Source organism: Mycothermus thermophilus, assembly GCF_041956435.1.
Source record: "Mycothermus thermophilus strain CBS 625.91 unplaced genomic scaffold VTJ04scaffold_7, whole genome shotgun sequence".
Taxonomy (NCBI): domain Eukaryota; kingdom Fungi; phylum Ascomycota; class Sordariomycetes; order Sordariales; family Chaetomiaceae; genus Mycothermus; species Mycothermus thermophilus.
The window spans coordinates 2,163,954-2,182,508 of NW_027191433.1; the positions used below are offsets into that span (position 1 = coordinate 2,163,954).

Consider the following 18,555-nt stretch of genomic DNA (forward strand, 5'->3'; position numbering starts at 1 on the left):
TGCCTTTCAGTGAAGGCGTTTGCAAGAGGGTGACTGTGCCGACCGCTTTCTCGCAGAGGCCGGCCCTTTCAGAAACGGGGTCCCACGCGGTTCTTGTCCGCGACAGCATTGTCGATGGTTCCACACATGGGCTCTCGAGACTGTGCCTTGTCCGCGACGGTCTCGGCATTGACCATTTGGCCCGTTGTCGACTTTTGCCCACTGTCGTGATGTTTCCATTGTTTCCGTCTTCCACCACCGCTCGCCAGAGAACGCATTTCCCCATCACCGCTGTTTCGCTCCCTATCCCTTTCTCCCAGCCGTCCAACTCGCGTCCCAAGACACCAGAATGTCCGTTGATATGCTCCCAGGCAACGGGCCGTTGCCGGCCGCGCCGCCCAACATTGAGTTCAAGTACTTTCTCGCCTTGCCAGAAAAGGTCCGGGTCCAAATCTATGACCTGGTCTTGTGGCGTCCCAATGGCGTATACGTCATGAAGCCTCGCAAGTTCGTTACTGCATATCACGCTTGGGTGCTCCAGGGACTGCGACGGACTTACTTGGTTTCATAGTGCAACGATCAAGCGCAAGTTTCCAGCACCCGACCTCGGGTTGCTTCGGGTGAACAAGAAGATTGCCCAGGAGGCAGCTGAGCGGTACTATGCCAACAACACCTTTGTTTTCGCCGTCAAGACCGAGAAGCAGACACTGCACATGTTCGGCAATGTGGGATTGGTCTACGATTGGTATGTCCACAACCTGTGGTGAGGCAGAAATACAATCTTTTTGTTCTTATCAGTCACTGTGGCCATCTGTCGCCTCGATTTTGACCACTGATCCCCTGCAACATACTGGTTCAAGAAGTACCGGAGTACCGCTGATCGAATCCGAAAGATTGGTGAGCTCGCTGTGGCCCAGGCTGGTTGAATTCTCACAGAGATATGCTAACAGCCATGTTTTCACTTAATCCACCCCGCTCAAGAGTATCAAATTCGCGAAATCTACACGTGGGACCTGGATTCAGCCGCTCAGCATCTCAATACGCTCCGCCGGGAGCTCCCGTACTTTCAGTCGTTCACGATGCGGTGCAACCCAGATTTTCGGGGGTCCACCTGGGGATGGGATGGAAAGATGCCCAAGAACACCGAGGCGCAGCAAGAGGCCATTGTGAAGAGTCTGCACGCGTCCCTCAGGCATAACTTTTGGAACTTCGGAATACATGCGGCTGTCATTTGCGATCCAAGCATCTGAAGCATGTCTGGAGACGGTCAGGGCCAAGGCGCGCGGTTGTTGGTAAAGGCAAGGAGGCTCATGAGGGCATGGGTTGAAGAATGGGGTGACCTGAAGGCAAGAATGCATTCTAGATATAAAAATGTACATCGGGTAAAGGTAGTCCCGGAGGTGGCTGAGAGGAAACCTAAACCTAAAGTTAGGTTCAGATGAGAAACCTGAGGTCCCGCATCAGGTCAAACTCTAAAGCTGGAAAAGGCACTCCGTTCTTTCTTCTTGCTCTTCTTTTCTCTCCCCCTTCTCAACTCTCGCTTCGTTTTGCGCACCCACCGACGACCAACTCCGCCGACACCACCCATAGTGGGCAATCACCAAGCTGCGATGGCTGAGCATACCGACCCAGCCCACGACGTGGGTAATGAGTTTAACTACTTCCTGCGCCTTCCTCCCGAGATCCGCGTCATCGTTTATAACTTTGTCCTGGTGAATCCCTCGGGTATTGATATCCAGAGCCTACCAAAAAGGTAATGCCATCGAAACACCATGACTGTGCCTCGTCGAGTGCAATTGCTGACATCAATCCGATCTGGTTAGGCGTTCATCTACCGAGCAGAGCGCTCATCGACTGGACATCGGCTTGCTTCGGGTCAATAAACAGGTGGCAGCAGAAGCCACCAAGCAGTTCTACAGCGCGAACACCTTTCGCTTCATGTCGCTGCAATGCGCATATCCACTGCAGTCGGATTTCAGAGAGCTCAACGACTTTTGGTCTTTGATCAGTGCAAGAGTCCAGGCGATCTCGCCCTTTGCTTCATTCGAGATCTCCATGTCCCGCCGGCTCCAAGTGTATTATCGCAACACCGGCAACATGCGGGAGTGGTGGATGCTCCCAACAATTTCTAGCTGGCAAGTTGATACGTGCAGAAAGCATCTTTGACGAAGGACGATGAGCTAACCGGGGCCGTTTGATGGAGAATAGGTTGAAAAGCATTGGCCGGAACGCATTGTTAGTCCGAACACTGGGTAGGCTGCACGATCCTCAACAGTGCTTTGAATTGTAAAGCTAACCATCCAGGGGACTTGGACAGAATACTGCTTCCAGCCACTCGGCCCCTTGTCTCTCAGGGCATCGCGGAACGAGCTCGATGGCCTTCATTCACTTGCGCCCAACCTCTCTTGTCTGACACTCTGCTATGACCCAAAGGGCCAATTTAAGTCTCAGTCCCGGTGTGTCAAGCAAGACCTCGCTACGGACGATAGCGCCGGCAGCGATGACGAGTTTGAGAGCGAGGAAGGCAATGATGAGCAGGAGGATACCGACGGCAACGATGAGAGTGCTGAGTATGAGGACTCAAACGACGAGAGCGACAGCATGGAGGATGAGGACAGTGAGGAGGAGGACAGTGAGGACTCTGATGAGGACAGCGAGGATGCGGCTATGATGGGGTCCTTGGCCGAGGAGTTAATGAACGCGGCCAACCGCGGGATCTTCGCGGTACAGTTGAGGAAGTGGGGAACCTGAGCAAGGTTCATGGTAAAGGAGGTAATCCGCTTCACGGTGGATGATTGCTTTCAGAGGAAGGGATCGTTTGACAGAGCAGGACAGCACGTGTACTCTTAGCAGGGGAAGGATTGAGAAGGGAAAGGTTGATCCATGGAACTTCCGTCGATATTAGCCACGCGTGTCACTCTTCTCTGGTAAAGAATAGGATCTGTCACAGTACTTCGATCACCCAGCAAAGGATGATGCTTTGTATGAGCAACAGACCAGTGACCCTGTTGTCCCGTCGGACCTGTCACCTCCCAAGCCAATACCCCTAGCAAGCAAGTAAGGTACTCACCTGGTACCTACCTGAGGTACCTTAGGTATACCTTGGGCGCAATCGATAAGAAAGGTGGGGCAACCGGGCCCACCACATGTACACAGTAAATGGCCTCCACAATAATACTATAGAGGTGGCCCAGCTCGAGCGCAGACAAACGCAGACAAACGCAGACAAGACGTGAGCGAAGTTCATACTGAAAGGTTGAAAGTTTCAAGTACGTCTCAATGCAGGTCAGATTGCATCTAACTATCACACGCTTTCTTGACAAATGGCGAAAACAACGAGGTATTTCTTCACCTGGGCCTGCTTATGTTGACTGAACGGCTGTTCAGTTTCGCCCTTTCTCGCTAACCAGCAGAGACATTGTCAGAGGCCAGGGGGATGCCTAACCACGAAGCGGTCGCTTCAGACGCAAGTGGTTCACTTGCCAGCTCCCATGAGGGGTCCTCTTGGTTTCTGCGTCTTCCAGCCGAGATACGTATCATGATTTACGACTTGGTGCTCGTGGACAAAGACCGCCCGGGGTCGCTACAACGTATCTTTCCAGGATCTCCGGTGTAAGCCCGATTACAATGACGAAATACCTATCCCTCTATGAAGCTGTGTTTCGACAATACTAATGACTTGGATTAGACCGGGAAAGCTTGCTGACACTGCCTTGCTCCTTGTCAACAGGCAGGTGGGAAGTGAAGCAGCTACGCAACTTTACGGCAACAACCTTTTTGCTTTTGTATCAGTATTCAAATTTTATAATAATAATGTAGTATGGAGTCCGATGCTTGAGTGGTAAGTCCATAGCATATACGCTGAAGTACCAAGTGGGAATTGTTATTAATAATGCTCAGGCTAGGCAAGATCGGTCGCAACGCGTTCTTCGTCCGTTACATCAGTAAAGCCCACTCCGTTCAAACAGCGTTTCACATCTGACTGCTGAGATCATTCAACGCGAATAGAGTACCGCTTCACACCAATTTATGGTTACTGGGAGCCGGAACCATACCGAACTGAGCTGGCCGCACTCCATACGGTCACTCCAAACCTCAGGGTTTTGAAGTTCGTGCAAAACCCTGATGAATATGACCCTACGCGAAACTTTGATGAATTTAATGTGCTTGACTCCGATGATGAGACAGACAACGGAGAGCCTCGACATCGGGTTCTGTTTTGGAAGTTGGTGGATGACATACTTGAAGTGGTCAGGAATGCTCCTTTCGAGGTGCACGAGTCGAGCCCTTAGGTTGGGACCCATTTGGTAGGACTGCGCTAAGCAGGAGAGGCAACCCTGAGAGTTTAAAAGGACATTGGTTGTCTAACAAACCTGTGGCTGTTCCTGATCCAGAGGGCAGTGAGGCTCCGGTCATTGAGGCCATGTTAGATAGGTACTCGGGGTGGCTGAGTGGCAACTATTGCTCAGTAAGGTACGTGGGTGAATAAGGTCAAGACGGATAAGGGTAGGCCCTGAAGTAATGGTTGGAGGAACCCAAACCAAGGGTCAGCTCGGATGAAGGTCCGAGTTCCTATTGAGGACAAAACAATGGCAGCTTCCGCTTGAGACAGCCCAAAGTACTGAAAGGGTCTGATCCTTTCCTTTTTCTTCCCGTTATGCTTCATTTTTCGTCTCTTCTTTTCTTTTGCTCACCCACAAACAACAAACTCAACCGACGCCACCAGCAACCATAGCCGACCACCGAGTCTCGACCACGCCAGCCAGCGACTCAGCCCCTCACGAGAGCCCTGAGTTCAAATACTTTCTTAACCTGCCGCCTGAGATTCTCATCATGGTCTACGACTTGCTGCTTGTGAAGCCATCCGGAATTCGTCCCACGCTCGACGCGTTCTATGGAAAGTGAGCCGGAATATGGGACCGGTGCACCGTTGCAGAAGTGCCAATCTACTGATCGTAATCTTCTCTGTATAGATCTCCGTTCGCAGACGATCCCGTCGAACCGAGAGAGAACATGGGCTTGCTTCTCGTCAAAACGCAGATCGCAGCCGAGGCTGCCAAGCGATTCTACGGCGTCAATACCTTTCGGTGTGTTGCTGTGGGTTATGGCTTTACGCAGGTGTACCTTGAAGAGCTGAAAAGCTTCATTCCCTCCCTCGGTGAAGCCGCGTCCGCAGCCTTGGAAAGTCTTGATTCCCAGTCGTCGATGGCAGCAGTATTGGGGCCCTCACTCCTGGATAAAGTTCCCGTGATGGAGTGCTCGTTCAAGGCCATGGAGATGATGCGCGTCCTGGCTAAACATTACCTTCAGGCCATTCCAACCACAATGGTTGCTTGGTGCGTCCCATGCGTGAAATCAAACTTTGAAGTGAAAAATGGCTACTTAACGTTATTACATGGTACGACAGACCGGCCGCAATGCACATTTCATCCAAAACATTGGCAATACATCAACTTCCCCGCATTAATCCGTTTTATCATCTAATGGTGTAATTTTCGCAGAGTACAACTTCATCCCATGTAGCCTTCTGGATGTTTCGGCATCCCGATGGGAACTCGGCATGCTTCAGTCACTCACTCCGGACCTCCGCCACTTGACGATATCCTACAACCCCCAGCGTCGGATTGTCTCCCAGGACAAGATCAAAGAGAGATTCGCGGAGCTCATGAATCGGCACAGGAACCGGGAGGTACAAGGCAATGACGAGGAGGAGAACTCTGGCAACGACCCATTCGCGAGTGATGAGGACGGCGCGGACGACGATGATCAGGATACTGCAACGGACAAGAGGCGTCGGGCTCGGATGGATACCCTCAGTCCAGCAGTTGCTCAACATCGTGAAGATTGGGACGGTAGAGGTCCGGTTGAAGAAGATGGAAGACTGACCAAAGCCTGTGGCGAACGAGGTGGTCTTGCTTGCGCACGGGGGACTGTTCTTAACAGGAGGCGGCCGGGATCGAGAAGGAATTGGCGGTTACGTTTCTCTCCAAGCATGGGCCGGATTGAGAAGGAAAAGGTTCATCAAGGGATTTCGGTTATTAGCCAGGGCTGTTACTTTCATGAGGGACAGGATACAAACTCGCCAGTTTGGCATGGATCATTGGGAGAGCTGCCAGTGAACAGACGCGAAGTGAGGCACACCATATGTGGTAGGTCCGGTGCGAATCGGTTAGACCAGAAGGTACGGCAAAAGGTCGGTCGGTCTTCTGGAGAAGACTACGTGAGCCTGACGCAACATGGGGAATGGAAAAAACGCTCAACAAGAGAGGTGAAGTGAGTTGATCACAGAACTCCTGTCGTCGTCGTCAGAGGTCGCCGCCAGCTGGCTCAGAGGCTAGCGCGCGTAAAGTGTCCAAGAAATTCCCCTTCAACCCGAGATCCGAGTCATGATTTATGACTTCGTGCTTGTGAAACGCCACCGCCGAGGGAGTCTACGTTGTAATTAGCTATCCAACTATGTCCAAACAGCGAAAGGGGTGGGTTCTCAATTTCCTACCCACCGTGTCATAAAACAGTCAGTCAGTTGAGAGCAATAATGTGGATTTTTAACATCGGTTTCCATGATTAATTATTAATAGGATTACACTCCTACTCGACGTTGGGCTACTCCGTGTCAACAGACTGGTGGCATTTGAGGCCGCCCCGCGACTCTATAGTGGCTATGCGTTTGGCTTTTCCTCGACTAAAAGCGAGGACGGTGAGAAGGACGACATGCTCAAGTGGTGAGTTTGATATCAGGGCCCATATGTACAGGGAGATGCATATTGCTAAGCCAGGATGATCGGTCCCCCAGGCTGCGAGGCATTGGCCCCAATGCCTTCTTTGTCCACACCATTTGTAAGCCCAGAGTTGAGCGAATAACACCTGGTTGCCATTGACTAACGACCTACGGATGATGGATAGTATACTGGTTCAATTCAAACCTGGTGGCGCACACTTCGTTGAGCCAATTCGGTACGAACTGTCCCAGCTGCACATACTCACGCTCAATTTCAGGGCGTTGGAAATCTTTCATACTCCCGGCTGCTATCGGGTTGAACTTAGGTGGGAAGATTGGGATCCTGAGGAGTCTTTCGACGAGCAGGAGGAGTTGAGAAAGCTGTATCCCGGCCTTGTTTGGTATGAAGAAGTCGTCAAACCGCTGGAGATCGCAAAGTTCAAGGTGAATCATTGGGTGGATTAATTAGGTTCAATCCTATTTGTTGCCAGTGCTTGTATGGTTGTCCTCAGGGTCGAGCAGGACACAGACGGTCAAGCAAACCTCAAGGATGGGCTCCTATGCGTAGCGCACAGTGTGGGTTAATGCAAGAAGAAGAAGTTGATTCATACGAGTCAGACCATTGGAGAAACCAGTGGTGCGCCCTGCATAGGCGGGAGGTGAGGGAGGTCAGACGGCGGGACGATAAATAGGCGCATGACCAGCGCCATATCTGTTCTCGCTGTTTTCCCGTGTTCTCTCCTCAAAGCCTCCGGGCACATGAAGACCACGCTCCGAAAAGGTCAGCCCAAGATGAAGGTACAAGAAGCCAGCCCAGCTGTAGGTCATTTCCTCAAACTCCCCGCAGAGATTCGAGTGAGCATTTACGACCTCGTGTTGTCCTACCCCTACAAGATCACAAGCCCTGCTCACGGGTTGTCAGTGTTGACCCCCACGAGTCATCGGTTTGGCCAAACTCTGTGCTGACGTGGTCTTCCTTGCCAGTCCTTACCCCCTCTCGGCCGGCCTCCTTCGCGTGAACAGCGTCATCTCTGCTGAGGCTGCGCAGCGGCTTTACAGCAGAAATTGCTTCTGGTTTTTCTCCATCCAGGTACCTCCTGAATCTGGAGAGGATTTGGAGGAACTCGGCGAAAGCCGGATGATTCGTTGGTTGGTGTCTTCTCCTCTTCTTCATGCTACGGTTGAGTAAGATGAGCCATGCGGGGAAGTTTGTGTCACAGACTGACAGTTCGGCACTTTTTGTCCAGGCTGCGGAGGATTGGGCAGAACAGCCTCTTTGTTCGGGAGATTGGTAAGCCGCGGTGTGTGGTTACACAACCTGTGAATTGGGCATAGCGCCTAATCGCGATGTGGGATGACAGACTACACCATCCAGCCTCGATGCCCTCTTGATCTGGAAAGGAGTGTCTATGAGCTCTTGGAGCTTCGGAGACGAGCGCCTCACCTCGCCCGCCTGAGTGTCGAGTTTGCTCCGGATCGGTACCGTCACTTCGTGGAAATAACATTTCCCTGGTTGTCATCCGGGATGGAGGAGGATTTCGCTGAGCGGCTTCGTGAGGTCCTGGGGACGACCTTCAAGCATGTCAAGGAGGTGGAGTTGGAGCGTGATCCATGGGGGCGGTTGCAGAAACAACTCGAGGCCGCGGAAACAGACAAAGAAGGGGGGAAAGGGCGAAAGGTCTCCCTAGGCAGCCAATCGCAGTAACATGGAAGTTGAGACGAGCTGGTCCCAACTTCTTGTGCCAAGAGCAAAGAAGGTCCCGACTTGCGGATTCTTGAAATGGAAAGCGCGGGGTGCCCTGGTGGTCGGGGGTTGTTCTTGCCTTCTGGTCTTGGTATCCGCAACAGGCGGACCCGCGCAGGACCACTTCCGCGACTTCCAGTTGATCAACGTTCTTCCAGGATCCTGATCTTCTCAATCTCTCCTCCATCTTTCCTTCTCTCACCGACCGACCCTCCTCTCCTTCTGTTGTGATTGCATTCCACCAACTAAGCGCACTTCCCGGTCATGTCCCAGGTCGGCAATCACGAAAATATGCACCCGGAAAATGAAGGAGAGAACCACAAACAGCAAACTCGGCCGTGTCATGAGTTCAAATACTTCCTCCAGCTCCCGGCTGAGCTGCGGATCAGAATCTACGACCTCGCGTTGGAGCTGCCCCAAGAAATAGAAGCTCAGGATTATATAGCAAGGTAAAATGTTCTGTGGCATGCGTTGGCTTGGTCGTTTCTCATGCTCACAGTGTGGAATTCACTTCCTACAGGACGACAATACGCGCTTGGTCCCTACTGTTTGTGAACAAGCAAATATCCATAGAGGCTGCGCATAGACTCTACAGCAAGAGTACCGTGTTTCTCCGGTCAGCTTGGCCGGACACGATTTCCTGCCACGTCGATGTAGACGACAGCAAAGTCCTTGAGTGGTGAGTTAATGTCATTTTGGATCAACGAGATCTGTCCAACACGTAACTGACCCCATCTTTTTCCCTCTCACAGGATGTACCAAATTGGCAACAACGCCAACTCCATCACAAGCATCGGTAAGATTTCTATCCACCTACTCCCGCTTGATGGCTCTGATCACGCAACTGATCTGGTTGTGACAGAGTATTGGATTTACACCGACGTAGAGGAGGAGTGGAGGCTCTCAGCTCAAGAACTCTCCGAGATTCTCAGTCTTGTTCCGAGCTTGAGGAACCTGACCATCCAATTTTGCTACATACAAGAGAACGCCCCAAACACTGTCGTTGAGATGCTTCAGGAGGTCATTCGGAAGGGGTTCACAGGGGAAAAGTGGTTGATTATCTCGCCGAGGGGCGAGGAATTCACTGGTGACGGGTCGGAAGCGACGGCGAAAGAGCAGGAAATATCACCGACCACAACTTCCGAGACGTGATGGGCAGGTGGTTGCATGGTCTTGATTATCTTTGGCACGTGGGAGGTCAGGCATCGCTCATGGAAGGAGTACTGATATTATTTTTATAAAGTCTTCATCGCAGTCTTGCGTTGCCGTTCAGGCCTTTGAGATTCATCCTTCAAGTGGATTGTGTGTCACTATTGCTTTCAGTGTGCAGAAGAATGCTCCTACGCGTAAGTACCCCAGGAAGAGCGAGTCAAGCCAACGGAATTCCGTCCGCGAACAGTTAAGTGAACAGAAACAGATCGAATCACCGGCGATTCCGACCACCACGACCACGGAGCGAACCGCGACGACGATGCAGAGACGAGAACCGAATTAATTACCGAATGATCGACCACGACCACAAGAGCAGGCACCCTTCAAACAAACAGTATTCCTCAAGTAAACTATTTGGGAGGCAGAAGAAAGGCCGTAACGTTGACGACCAACCCGGACCACGAGAGCAGGTAACGTTTGAACCGAGAGTCTTCGCCGCATTGAGTGATCGGGGGGGGGGGGGGGGCAAGGAACACTGACAACCGACCACATCAAGTCAGCGGATGATCAACTCATCCACGCCGCGGAACACACTCACCGAGACTTCACCCATTCTTCTAAAGCGTCCGAGTGCTGAATTGAGTGGCCGCTCAGTCCACCTTCCACTTTTTCCACATCCTGGTCATCGCCAACTTGTCACTGTACCCACCAAAAGGGTCTGAGCAAGCCTACCCTTACCACCGAAATCCCTTTCCAGCCGGAGCAGGATGCTGCGTTGGTAGGCGAACCCGAGACCTCAAGGTACACTGTGACGCTTGGATCGTTAACAAACATCGGGTTTGACAGGCTGAAAATACGCGGTCACAAGGAGAGCTTCCTGAAGAACATTGGTATGATAACCCAAGTTTTACCTGTGAGATTTTGACGAAACGTAGACCTGACATAAAATCATGATAGGGTGTATACTTTACATCTACGACCGCAGCGACATCAAGAGAGCCAAACGTGAGCTGGTGATGATGAAAAAGCAAGTTCCTAACCTGCGAATCCTCTGTACGCGTTTGAGGACGAAGAGGTCTTGCCTCCCGTTCTACGCGACAGTGCTGTTAAGACGCTCGGCAAGCTCATGCGTCAAAGGCTCCACAATATCCATTCGACCTTGCGGAGCCTTGGGAATGGCGGAATTATCCTTGCCCAGGCATGAGGAGGCTGGGGCAGGAATGGGGGAAAGTTGGTTTTGGGGGTGCTGTAAGCCGGGCACGAAGCGCGGGCTGTTTTTCAGAGATAACAGAGGGTGGCTAGGAGGATGGGATGTGAGTTCTCCGAATGGGAACTTCAACCAAGGCCAGCTGCCTTTGAGGCCCTAGTTGACACTTTCCTGTTCTGGAATGTCAAAATGTGGCATGTCTAGTAGGTACCTTATCTCTTCGACGGCGGCTTCTTATCCACTCAACATCACTCCCCGCCATCACCACGGTCACCGAGCCAACTGCCCAACATGACGACGTGGGATGAATTGGGGTCCTGGTGGACAAACCACCATGTGGACTTTCGCCAGTACGAGTTCGAATACTTCCTCCTTCTCCCGACTGAAATCCGAGTCATGATCTACGACATCACCTTGTGGGTGCCAGAGGGGATCCATATTGAGCATTGGTAACTGGTTCAGTCCAGCTCTGTGACCCAAAGACCTTACTAACAACGCATTAGTACGTTCCTGATCAACATCCGCCAGGCATCGGCCTTATTGAGATCAAAGACCAGATCGGGCTTGAGGCTGCTCAGCGATACTTCAGCATCAATGCCTTCTCCGTTGGGTCGTTGATCAACAGTCCCCAGGGGATGTCCAAGGAGGAGCTGCTGGCGAGTCACAGCACCATGATCCCATGGTAAGCGGCTGCACAACCTGGTTTGCCTACGCGCATGGAGATGAGCACATTGGACTGACCCCCGTGGACAGGCTCCGTGGCATCGGCAACGCCCACTTCATCCGAGACTTGCGTAAGCCACCCACGTACAACAGAAGCACAAGGAGTGTATCACCTAACCATGTCCTTCCACCCAGATTACGTGGCTTTCATCGTCATTTTAGAAGATCTCCGCACTCCGCTCGTAGAGTTTGCCGCTCTCCCCTCTGTTGTTCCCAACCTCCGGCGACTTACCATTACCGTCACAACACCAGAGAGCAGGGGATGTGAGGAGCTCGAGGCAGAGGCCAAGGGTTGATGTAAGGCCTCCGCAAGATCATGGATGAAGATTTTAAGGGTGTTGAGTGTTCGCTGGCCACCGAACATTACTATATCCTCCGCCTCAGCAGGTTGCTGCGGACAACACACCCGTCTGGAGTGGGACATGAGATGAAAGGGGATTAAGGTTTTGTGGCGGGCATGTACGGCTGGAGGGCCAGCAACCTAGTCTCTGATGCTGTAAGGTTTGATGGGGTGAACGGAAGGTCTGAGAATCGCGGACCCAGCAAGCTGTCTCATTTTATGTAGTCGAACTGTCTTCCTCGCAGCCGTCGCTCGTCTTTGCTTCTTCCAACAAAACCGCCCAACAGTCAGAGCATCGAAAGCGACCAAGGTCTGACGAGACGAAGCACCACTACACCAACCACACGGCTGACTCCGGCACGATATCCCAAATATGAAGAAGGAAGCCGCACTGGAGAAGAAGGAGATGGAGGCCTCCCTCAAGTCCAGTCCATCCGCTCGACGCGAGTTTCACCATTTTCTCGATCTCCGTGCTGAGATACGACTCATCATCTACGACATGGTGCTCTGGTCGCCGTGGACCATCTGTCCCCAAGCCAAGTGGGTACTATTCTTCCTGAGGGATTCCTCTCTGTTCTGCATCTCTGCTAACACTGGCAAATGGAACAGGAATACTGACGAGGAGTATGACACTGGTCTGCTCCTGGTAAGTAGGCAAGTGTCCAAAGAAGCTTGCGAACGGTTTTATCGCATCAACGCCTGGAGCTTTCATGGTTTTGGGGAATGGCCTAAGCCCGAAAACGCCGTTTCTAAAAGCTTGAACGACAGCACCATGCTTGTTTGGTATGGACGCCCTGTCCCTCTTTGACTGACAAGTCTTTGGCACGAAACTAGGGACTGTCACCCCATCCTGATCATCGCGATCCTATCGCTGACGAGATTAATAGGCTGAAGAAAATCGGACAGAACGCCGCATTCATCCAGACCATCGGTGAGCCTGGTCCCTGAACCCATGATGAATCCTGCCTCAACTGACCGACATCATTACCCCAACAGACTACGACTTTACCCCTAACGACAAACATGAGATGGAAGTGGCGCTGGAAGTGCAAGCAGCCCTCAAACTGATGCCCAACCTCCATCGCTTGACACTCAGCTACCAACGTACAGAGGAGATTCCGACTCTTGTGGACGATATTACAGAGGAGGAGTACGAGGCCGCGTTGAGCCAATTGCGCAAGATTCTGGGAACTGTATTCACGTCTGTCAGAACTCAGGATATCGGTGAGTGGAGGGACTGGGTGGATGAGATCTGGACTGTCTAAGGTGTGGAGGGTCAGGTGTACCAGTGAGATGATCTGGAGATGTACGTTTTGTGTCGGAACCGAAGAGCTCCAGTGACGAGGAGCTGGGGCATCGCTTTTTGTCATAGTCGGAGTGAAGTGGGGAAAATCTCGAGGATGTTCGAGTATGATATAAATAGAAAACCCGAAGCTAAGGTTGTGCGTTCCTTGAAAACGGTGATCACCCGTTATTTTGCTTTGTCCCATCTACAATCTCTCGTGCACCTACATCCACCGCCCACCTTCCTCAACATCGACCGAGTCCATTCACACCGACTCATGCCAACCGATCCATCCATCAACATCGAACAAAGTCCATCAACAGTCTGATACCGGCCAGGACAGTCGTCCCCACACATCAGCACAAAGATGGAGGAAAAAGGAGATCACGGCTCGGGCCTGTCTGCCGCCTCTCAGTTCCAGTACTTCCTGAAACTCCCAGCCAAGATTCGTGTTATGATTTATGATCTCGTGCTGCGGTCCCTGGACCCCATCGCGCCGGGCTTCCTGTAGGACTTTGCTTTCCATTGTTCAAGTTCAACATTCTGCTCGGCATCTGTGCTGACAGTTTCTACCCGTGCAGCTCCGACTGCAATCTTGATATGGGCCTTCTTCTTGTGAGCAAGAAAGTGTCTATGGAAGCGTTCCAACGCTTCTACACCATCAACGTCTTCTCCTTCCAGTCAGGCGAATATCTGGATACCAAATATGCCGACCCTGGAGCTGCTGGATGCCGGATTCTTCATTGATGTGTAGCCTTTCTCCATTTCTGGGTCGTGCGGTCACCCTCCAGCTTGCAAATAGAACCGTGCTAACCAAGATGTGTCGTCCTGGGAAACCAGGGTGCGCAAAATCGGCCGCCGCAACGCAAGCTTCATCCAGCATATCGGTAAGTCTACTCTCGCACATCATGCAAGCCGGGCTTCAACTCATTAATACAGGTACTACAGACTACTATTACTGGCCGAAGGAAATCTTCGCCTTTGAACCAGCGCCGTTGGAGTTGTCCGTGACACTCCCATGTCTCCCCAATATCCGGCACATAACCATCTATTGACCTCGATATCTCGGCAAGGTTGATCAATTCCGCAGAGTTGAGGTTAAAGCGACACTGAGGCGCTTCCGCGATGTTCTGGGAGGAGTGTTCACCGCGAAGAAGAGTCGCAAAGATGGTTTCTGGAAGATACAAGAGTGGACTCTCTGAGTCATGGAGCATCAGGGCACGGCGATGGAGATGCTTTGCGCAGGGAGAGGGATAGAGCAGCTCATGGATGTGGTTCGGGGTTGGGGATGGTCATTCACCATGGTCCGGGGTAGGATGACCAGTTAGCTCCTCGGCGGGATTGATAACTGGAAAAGGCTGGCTTTGCCTGGTGTTGACAAGACTGAACTTCAAGGAAATCTCGGGGTGTAGTGGTATGTATTGACAAAGGAATCCTAGAAATGCGAAGGCCATGGTGTGCCCTACGAGTTGTGACCACCCACTGCTTTTGGTTTATTGCTTTCCATCTTCCCCAAAGCAATAATACCGACAACCATCCTTCAACAACAAAGAAGTCCACCAACACAACCTCATACCCACCGACACAACTGCCCCTCAACATAACATCACCATAGAGATGCCGCAAGACGATACGGCCCTCAATTCGGGCGGATTAACCCCTTGCCAATTCAAGTACTTCCTCGACCTTCCAGCCGAAATTCGGCTGATGGTTTACGATCTCGTACTTGGTGACCGACCAGGAATCGAGCCCTACATAACGTTAGTGCCTGTCTATAAGGTAATCTCTTTATTTGGAATTTCTGCTGACATTGGCCGATCAACCAATTACAGCCGAGACCTCGATATCGACCTTCTTCTGGTCAACAAGCAAGTCTCGATGGAAGCCTCCCAAAGGTTCTACGGCATCAATGTTTGGGCCTTTCAAGAATCGCTTGATAGGACCAGACTTGATGTAACTTTTGATCTGGATCAAGGTCTGATGGTTCACTGGTACGTGGACTCTCCTCTCGCAGCTGCATGGAGCGTCTCTCCGTCAGAAAGGCAGCCGCCATCCTCCCACCAACCATCAATGCTCTGTGTGTGTCGTTGCTGATGTCAGCAGGCTACGCAAAATCGGCCGTAACGCTAGCTTTGTTCGGTACATTGGTAAGGTTATTTTATCAACACATCATACAGCTTGGAGTGAACTCACCAGGCGTATTACAGACTACTGGTTCGACCCATGCTACAAGGTCCAACTGGAGGGACAACTGGTCAAGTGGACTGCAGCACTCCCACTGATCCCAAACATCCGATGCATCACGTTCTGCCCTCCTCTTAGCCTCCTCGGCCCCTCTTATGAGAATAATGTTGGGTTTGAAGATGTGTTAAGCAGAATGTGCGAAGCACTTGGCGTGGTGTGCACCGCAGTTTCGGGGTACAGTGTGACCCGTTATTCCATGATTCAGGCATGGATCTTTTAGGCATTACTATGGGCGTCATGGCATAGCAGAGGAGGAAAAGGCTCTTATTGGCGAGGAGATATAACTTCCGGAAGTGAGTGCATCGGTGGATTGGAGGTGGCTACCTGCGATAGTCTAGGCTTTTTGCCCACAATTTGAGCTGCATTGGTGCTGGTGCGGCATTGGGACTTTTTTGTGACCGTACGATTCGAGTGAAATTGGTGGAAGCCTCCCGGTGGACTGTGTTGGTTTGTGAGACACAAAGTCGGAACTTGGGAGGTTGTCGTTTGCTTTACAACTCGAGATCACTCAGTGTGCGTCTTTCACTCGGTACTTCCCATCTCTCCCCACACCACAATCCACAACCATCCTTCAAACCCACCAACACAACTCACTCAAAACATCGCCGCACGCAAACATGAATGACGATGCAGCCTTCGTTCCCGGCTGCTCATTGGCAGCTGGCTAGGTGACTTCTTTTCTCGACCTGACAGCTGAGATTCTCGTCATGATCTACGACCTTGTCCTCCAGTGCCCGGACCCTATCGATCCCGACTTCGTGTGAGTATCTGCCCCTCACAGGGTTGAAGGCGCTGATGGCATTTCGGCTGACTTCCCGGTTTAACAGTAAGGTCGAGCTTCATCCCGGCCTCCTTTTTGCCAGCAAGAATGTGTCGATGGAGGCTTGCGAACGGTTCTACAGCCTTAACGTCTTTTTCTTTGAGTCGCTTCAAGATTCGCGTATTAATCCCCAAGACCCCGATCCCAGCGACCTGGATGAGATTCCCATGGTCTTTTCGTGGGTGGAATCTCTGTTTCACAAAAAGAAACCATAACTCCGCGCTAACCACCAATCAACAGGCTCCGAAAGATAGGCCGGAATGCTAACTACATCCAGCATATTGGTATGTTTCCTCTGTCCTCATTCACCTGCTAGTGCTGCGTCTGGACTAACCAAGGTTACTTGACTCCAGAGTATGCGCTGGATCCGAACTCCCAGCATGATATGCTGGTAGGAGAGTTAGAATTGGCCGCAGCTCTGCCACTTCTCTCCAACCTACGCCGGATGAACTTCTCTTATTGCACGGGAATCTGGCGCTATGCTGAGGATGGAGGACAGGAGTTCCGGGCCGTAGTGAAGAGAATCCGTGCTCTCCTTCGCACGATGTTGAACTCTGTGACAACCGAGTCAATAAGTGAGTGGAGGATCCAGATGTGGACTCGAGAGTAGGTAGCGTGCTGGCAGGAGGGACAACGGTTTGATCGAGAAGAGCCCTGAATATGGCATGGAATGGGGGTAAACTGCTGCCAGAGTCCAAGGTTGTCGCCCATGACAAGAGCCACTGCCACATCTTCCATTCGAGGGCACCAGATAGCAAGAAGGTTGTGAATACTCTCTTGGCCGGCCTTCTTTAAGTCACTGTCGATGCGAGTACTTCCTAGGTCTTGTGGTAGTAGTTGGTGAGAGAGATGTTCCAACTGGAGAGATGCATCACCAACTCCACAAGGTATGGGGTTCTTAAAAAAGAGATCTTCGCAAGTGCCTAGTACATACGGCCATACCCACAAGAAAGCACGGGATCCCGTCCGCTCTCCCCTAGTTAAGCTTGTGAGGGCCCGAGTAGTAGTTGGGTCGGTGACGACCAGCGAATGCCGGGTGCTGTATGTTTTTTTGGCCAGGCCTTAACGGGGTCTTTGCCAGCAATGGCTGGATCGGCTGGATGAGAGAAAAGTACACGAACCTAAAACTTGACGGGGGGCAAACGTCAGGGACCAACATCAGCGAAGATCGAGTTTCTGAAGCTTCCTCTCTACAGCTGTGACAAGCAGAGGGGCTATATAAGGTGCACTATGGCAGCACCAACGGATTTGTTTTTGCTGTCTCAACAGCACCCAGGGAGAATGGACCAGAAGTCGGTATGCGCTTCGCGCCAAGCCTGGAGAACCCCACACGGCAATGAAAGTGGGGCTTTCCCCTTGGCACGTGCATCAACGGTCTCCTTTAACCCGAACCCGGAAATAATGATGCGCTTTTCCCAATAAGGCTCGGTCGGCATGGCGGCTCGGTCAAAGCGACATCAAAAACCACGACGGATGCGACGACACCAGCCTCGCGCAACCCGACCAACAACACCACGGGACCCCGATCCGTTGTCGCTTTCGACACTTCGCTCGCCGAGCAGCCTTTCCTTATGACCCCATTCGAGTAGCCTCTCTATTGAGGCGTCTCCAGCTTTTTTTCTCATTTTGCTTCCAGTTTGATTCGTTCTTCCCTTTGAGCCGCTTCGTTTCTCGACATCCGACCTCCGACATTCGTTTGTTCACATCCTCAGATCTCATCATAATGGGCAACTGTCTTTCGTCATGTCTCGGCAGTCGCCGGCGCGACGACTATGACGAGGTGCGCATCACTCTGGCGAAGCCCCTTTCTTGAGATGCGATCGACGCTGACCACCTCTCCCTCTCCAGGAAGACGAGGCCCAGCACCTCTTTGACGACCCCAACAACCTGCAGTATGGTAGCTTTGATCAATCACACATGATGGGTCAGGAAGACCCGCAGGAAGTCCAACGGGAAATCGAAGCTCTGCAGCGCGTTGTGGCGCGCACGTCCGAGTATGTTGCCCTGTCCAAAGAGCCTTGAATCCGCGACATCTCAACTAACTCGGACAACAGCGCCATGGTCGATGTCTACGATATTGTCCCGCAGGATAAAGCGCCGCAACCCGCCGCCAATGCTTACCTCTACTCTGGCCAAGACCCCATCGCCGTCCGTTACCAGACCCTGCTTTCCAAACTTGCCTCCCAGGAAGACCTAGCTGCGGTTGCGCGCGTCGACTGGGGCTCATCCGACGACGATACGATCGAGATGCAGCAGGGCGCTCCTCCTATCCAGGTCAAGGGGGTCGATAACCTTGTTGGTGATTTTACTGCTGCGGCTGCCGCCATGTCCTGAGTTTGGCGC

General features: G+C 52.0%; 10 protein-coding genes across 10 annotated transcripts; 9 read left to right on the plus strand and 1 right to left on the minus strand.

Annotated features, from left to right (window-relative positions):
- Nucleotides 1-328: 328 nt before the first annotated feature.
- Nucleotides 329-746, plus strand: VTJ04DRAFT_10342 (uncharacterized protein; the record flags this gene model as incomplete). Its single annotated transcript, XM_069358071.1, has 2 exons — nucleotides 329-486; nucleotides 551-746. 2 exons carry the CDS (start codon nucleotides 329-331, stop codon nucleotides 744-746), a joined length of 354 nt encoding a protein of 117 aa, XP_069215076.1.
- An 843-nt stretch (nucleotides 747-1,589) lies between these two features.
- Nucleotides 1,590-2,730, plus strand: VTJ04DRAFT_10343 (uncharacterized protein; the record flags this gene model as incomplete). The annotated part of the gene is made up of 4 exons (XM_069358072.1): nucleotides 1,590-1,732; nucleotides 1,803-2,126; nucleotides 2,188-2,231; nucleotides 2,297-2,730. The coding sequence occupies 4 exons, from the start codon at nucleotides 1,590-1,592 to the stop codon at nucleotides 2,728-2,730; spliced, it is 945 nt and encodes a 314-aa protein (XP_069215077.1).
- Nucleotides 2,731-5,548: 2,818 nt separating this feature from the next.
- Nucleotides 5,549-5,815, minus strand: VTJ04DRAFT_10344 (uncharacterized protein; the record flags this gene model as incomplete). Its single annotated transcript, XM_069358073.1, has 1 exon — nucleotides 5,549-5,815. The coding sequence occupies one exon, from the start codon at nucleotides 5,813-5,815 to the stop codon at nucleotides 5,549-5,551; it is 267 nt and encodes an 88-aa protein (XP_069215078.1).
- Nucleotides 5,816-7,393: 1,578 nt separating this feature from the next.
- VTJ04DRAFT_10345 (uncharacterized protein) lies at nucleotides 7,394-8,402 on the plus strand (the record flags this gene model as incomplete). The annotated part of the gene is made up of 5 exons (XM_069358074.1): nucleotides 7,394-7,478; nucleotides 7,545-7,614; nucleotides 7,682-7,882; nucleotides 7,945-7,988; nucleotides 8,059-8,402. The coding sequence occupies 5 exons, from the start codon at nucleotides 7,394-7,396 to the stop codon at nucleotides 8,400-8,402; spliced, it is 744 nt and encodes a 247-aa protein (XP_069215079.1).
- Nucleotides 8,403-8,705: 303 nt separating this feature from the next.
- Nucleotides 8,706-9,593, plus strand: VTJ04DRAFT_10346 (uncharacterized protein; the record flags this gene model as incomplete). The annotated part of the gene is made up of 4 exons (XM_069358075.1): nucleotides 8,706-8,890; nucleotides 8,941-9,120; nucleotides 9,194-9,237; nucleotides 9,304-9,593. The coding sequence occupies 4 exons, from the start codon at nucleotides 8,706-8,708 to the stop codon at nucleotides 9,591-9,593; spliced, it is 699 nt and encodes a 232-aa protein (XP_069215080.1).
- A 1,498-nt stretch (nucleotides 9,594-11,091) lies between these two features.
- On the plus strand, nucleotides 11,092-11,819 carry VTJ04DRAFT_10347 (uncharacterized protein; the record flags this gene model as incomplete). Its single annotated transcript, XM_069358076.1, has 4 exons — nucleotides 11,092-11,220; nucleotides 11,304-11,482; nucleotides 11,554-11,594; nucleotides 11,659-11,819. The coding sequence occupies 4 exons, from the start codon at nucleotides 11,092-11,094 to the stop codon at nucleotides 11,817-11,819; spliced, it is 510 nt and encodes a 169-aa protein (XP_069215081.1).
- Nucleotides 11,820-12,236: 417 nt separating this feature from the next.
- Nucleotides 12,237-13,128, plus strand: VTJ04DRAFT_10348 (uncharacterized protein; the record flags this gene model as incomplete). The annotated part of the gene is made up of 3 exons (XM_069358077.1): nucleotides 12,237-12,646; nucleotides 12,751-12,794; nucleotides 12,860-13,128. 3 exons carry the CDS (start codon nucleotides 12,237-12,239, stop codon nucleotides 13,126-13,128), a joined length of 723 nt encoding a protein of 240 aa, XP_069215082.1.
- A 387-nt stretch (nucleotides 13,129-13,515) lies between these two features.
- Nucleotides 13,516-14,350, plus strand: VTJ04DRAFT_10349 (uncharacterized protein; the record flags this gene model as incomplete). Its single annotated transcript, XM_069358078.1, has 4 exons — nucleotides 13,516-13,655; nucleotides 13,989-14,035; nucleotides 14,097-14,151; nucleotides 14,239-14,350. 4 exons carry the CDS (start codon nucleotides 13,516-13,518, stop codon nucleotides 14,348-14,350), a joined length of 354 nt encoding a protein of 117 aa, XP_069215083.1.
- A 415-nt stretch (nucleotides 14,351-14,765) lies between these two features.
- On the plus strand, nucleotides 14,766-16,822 carry VTJ04DRAFT_10350 (uncharacterized protein; the record flags this gene model as incomplete). The annotated part of the gene is made up of 7 exons (XM_069358080.1): nucleotides 14,766-14,908; nucleotides 14,981-15,139; nucleotides 15,252-15,295; nucleotides 16,086-16,152; nucleotides 16,220-16,390; nucleotides 16,453-16,496; nucleotides 16,566-16,822. 7 exons carry the CDS (start codon nucleotides 14,766-14,768, stop codon nucleotides 16,820-16,822), a joined length of 885 nt encoding a protein of 294 aa, XP_069215084.1.
- A 1,113-nt stretch (nucleotides 16,823-17,935) lies between these two features.
- VTJ04DRAFT_10351 (uncharacterized protein) lies at nucleotides 17,936-18,546 on the plus strand (the record flags this gene model as incomplete). Its single annotated transcript, XM_069358081.1, has 3 exons — nucleotides 17,936-17,992; nucleotides 18,061-18,206; nucleotides 18,267-18,546. The coding sequence occupies 3 exons, from the start codon at nucleotides 17,936-17,938 to the stop codon at nucleotides 18,544-18,546; spliced, it is 483 nt and encodes a 160-aa protein (XP_069215085.1).
- Nucleotides 18,547-18,555: the final 9 nt, after the last annotated feature.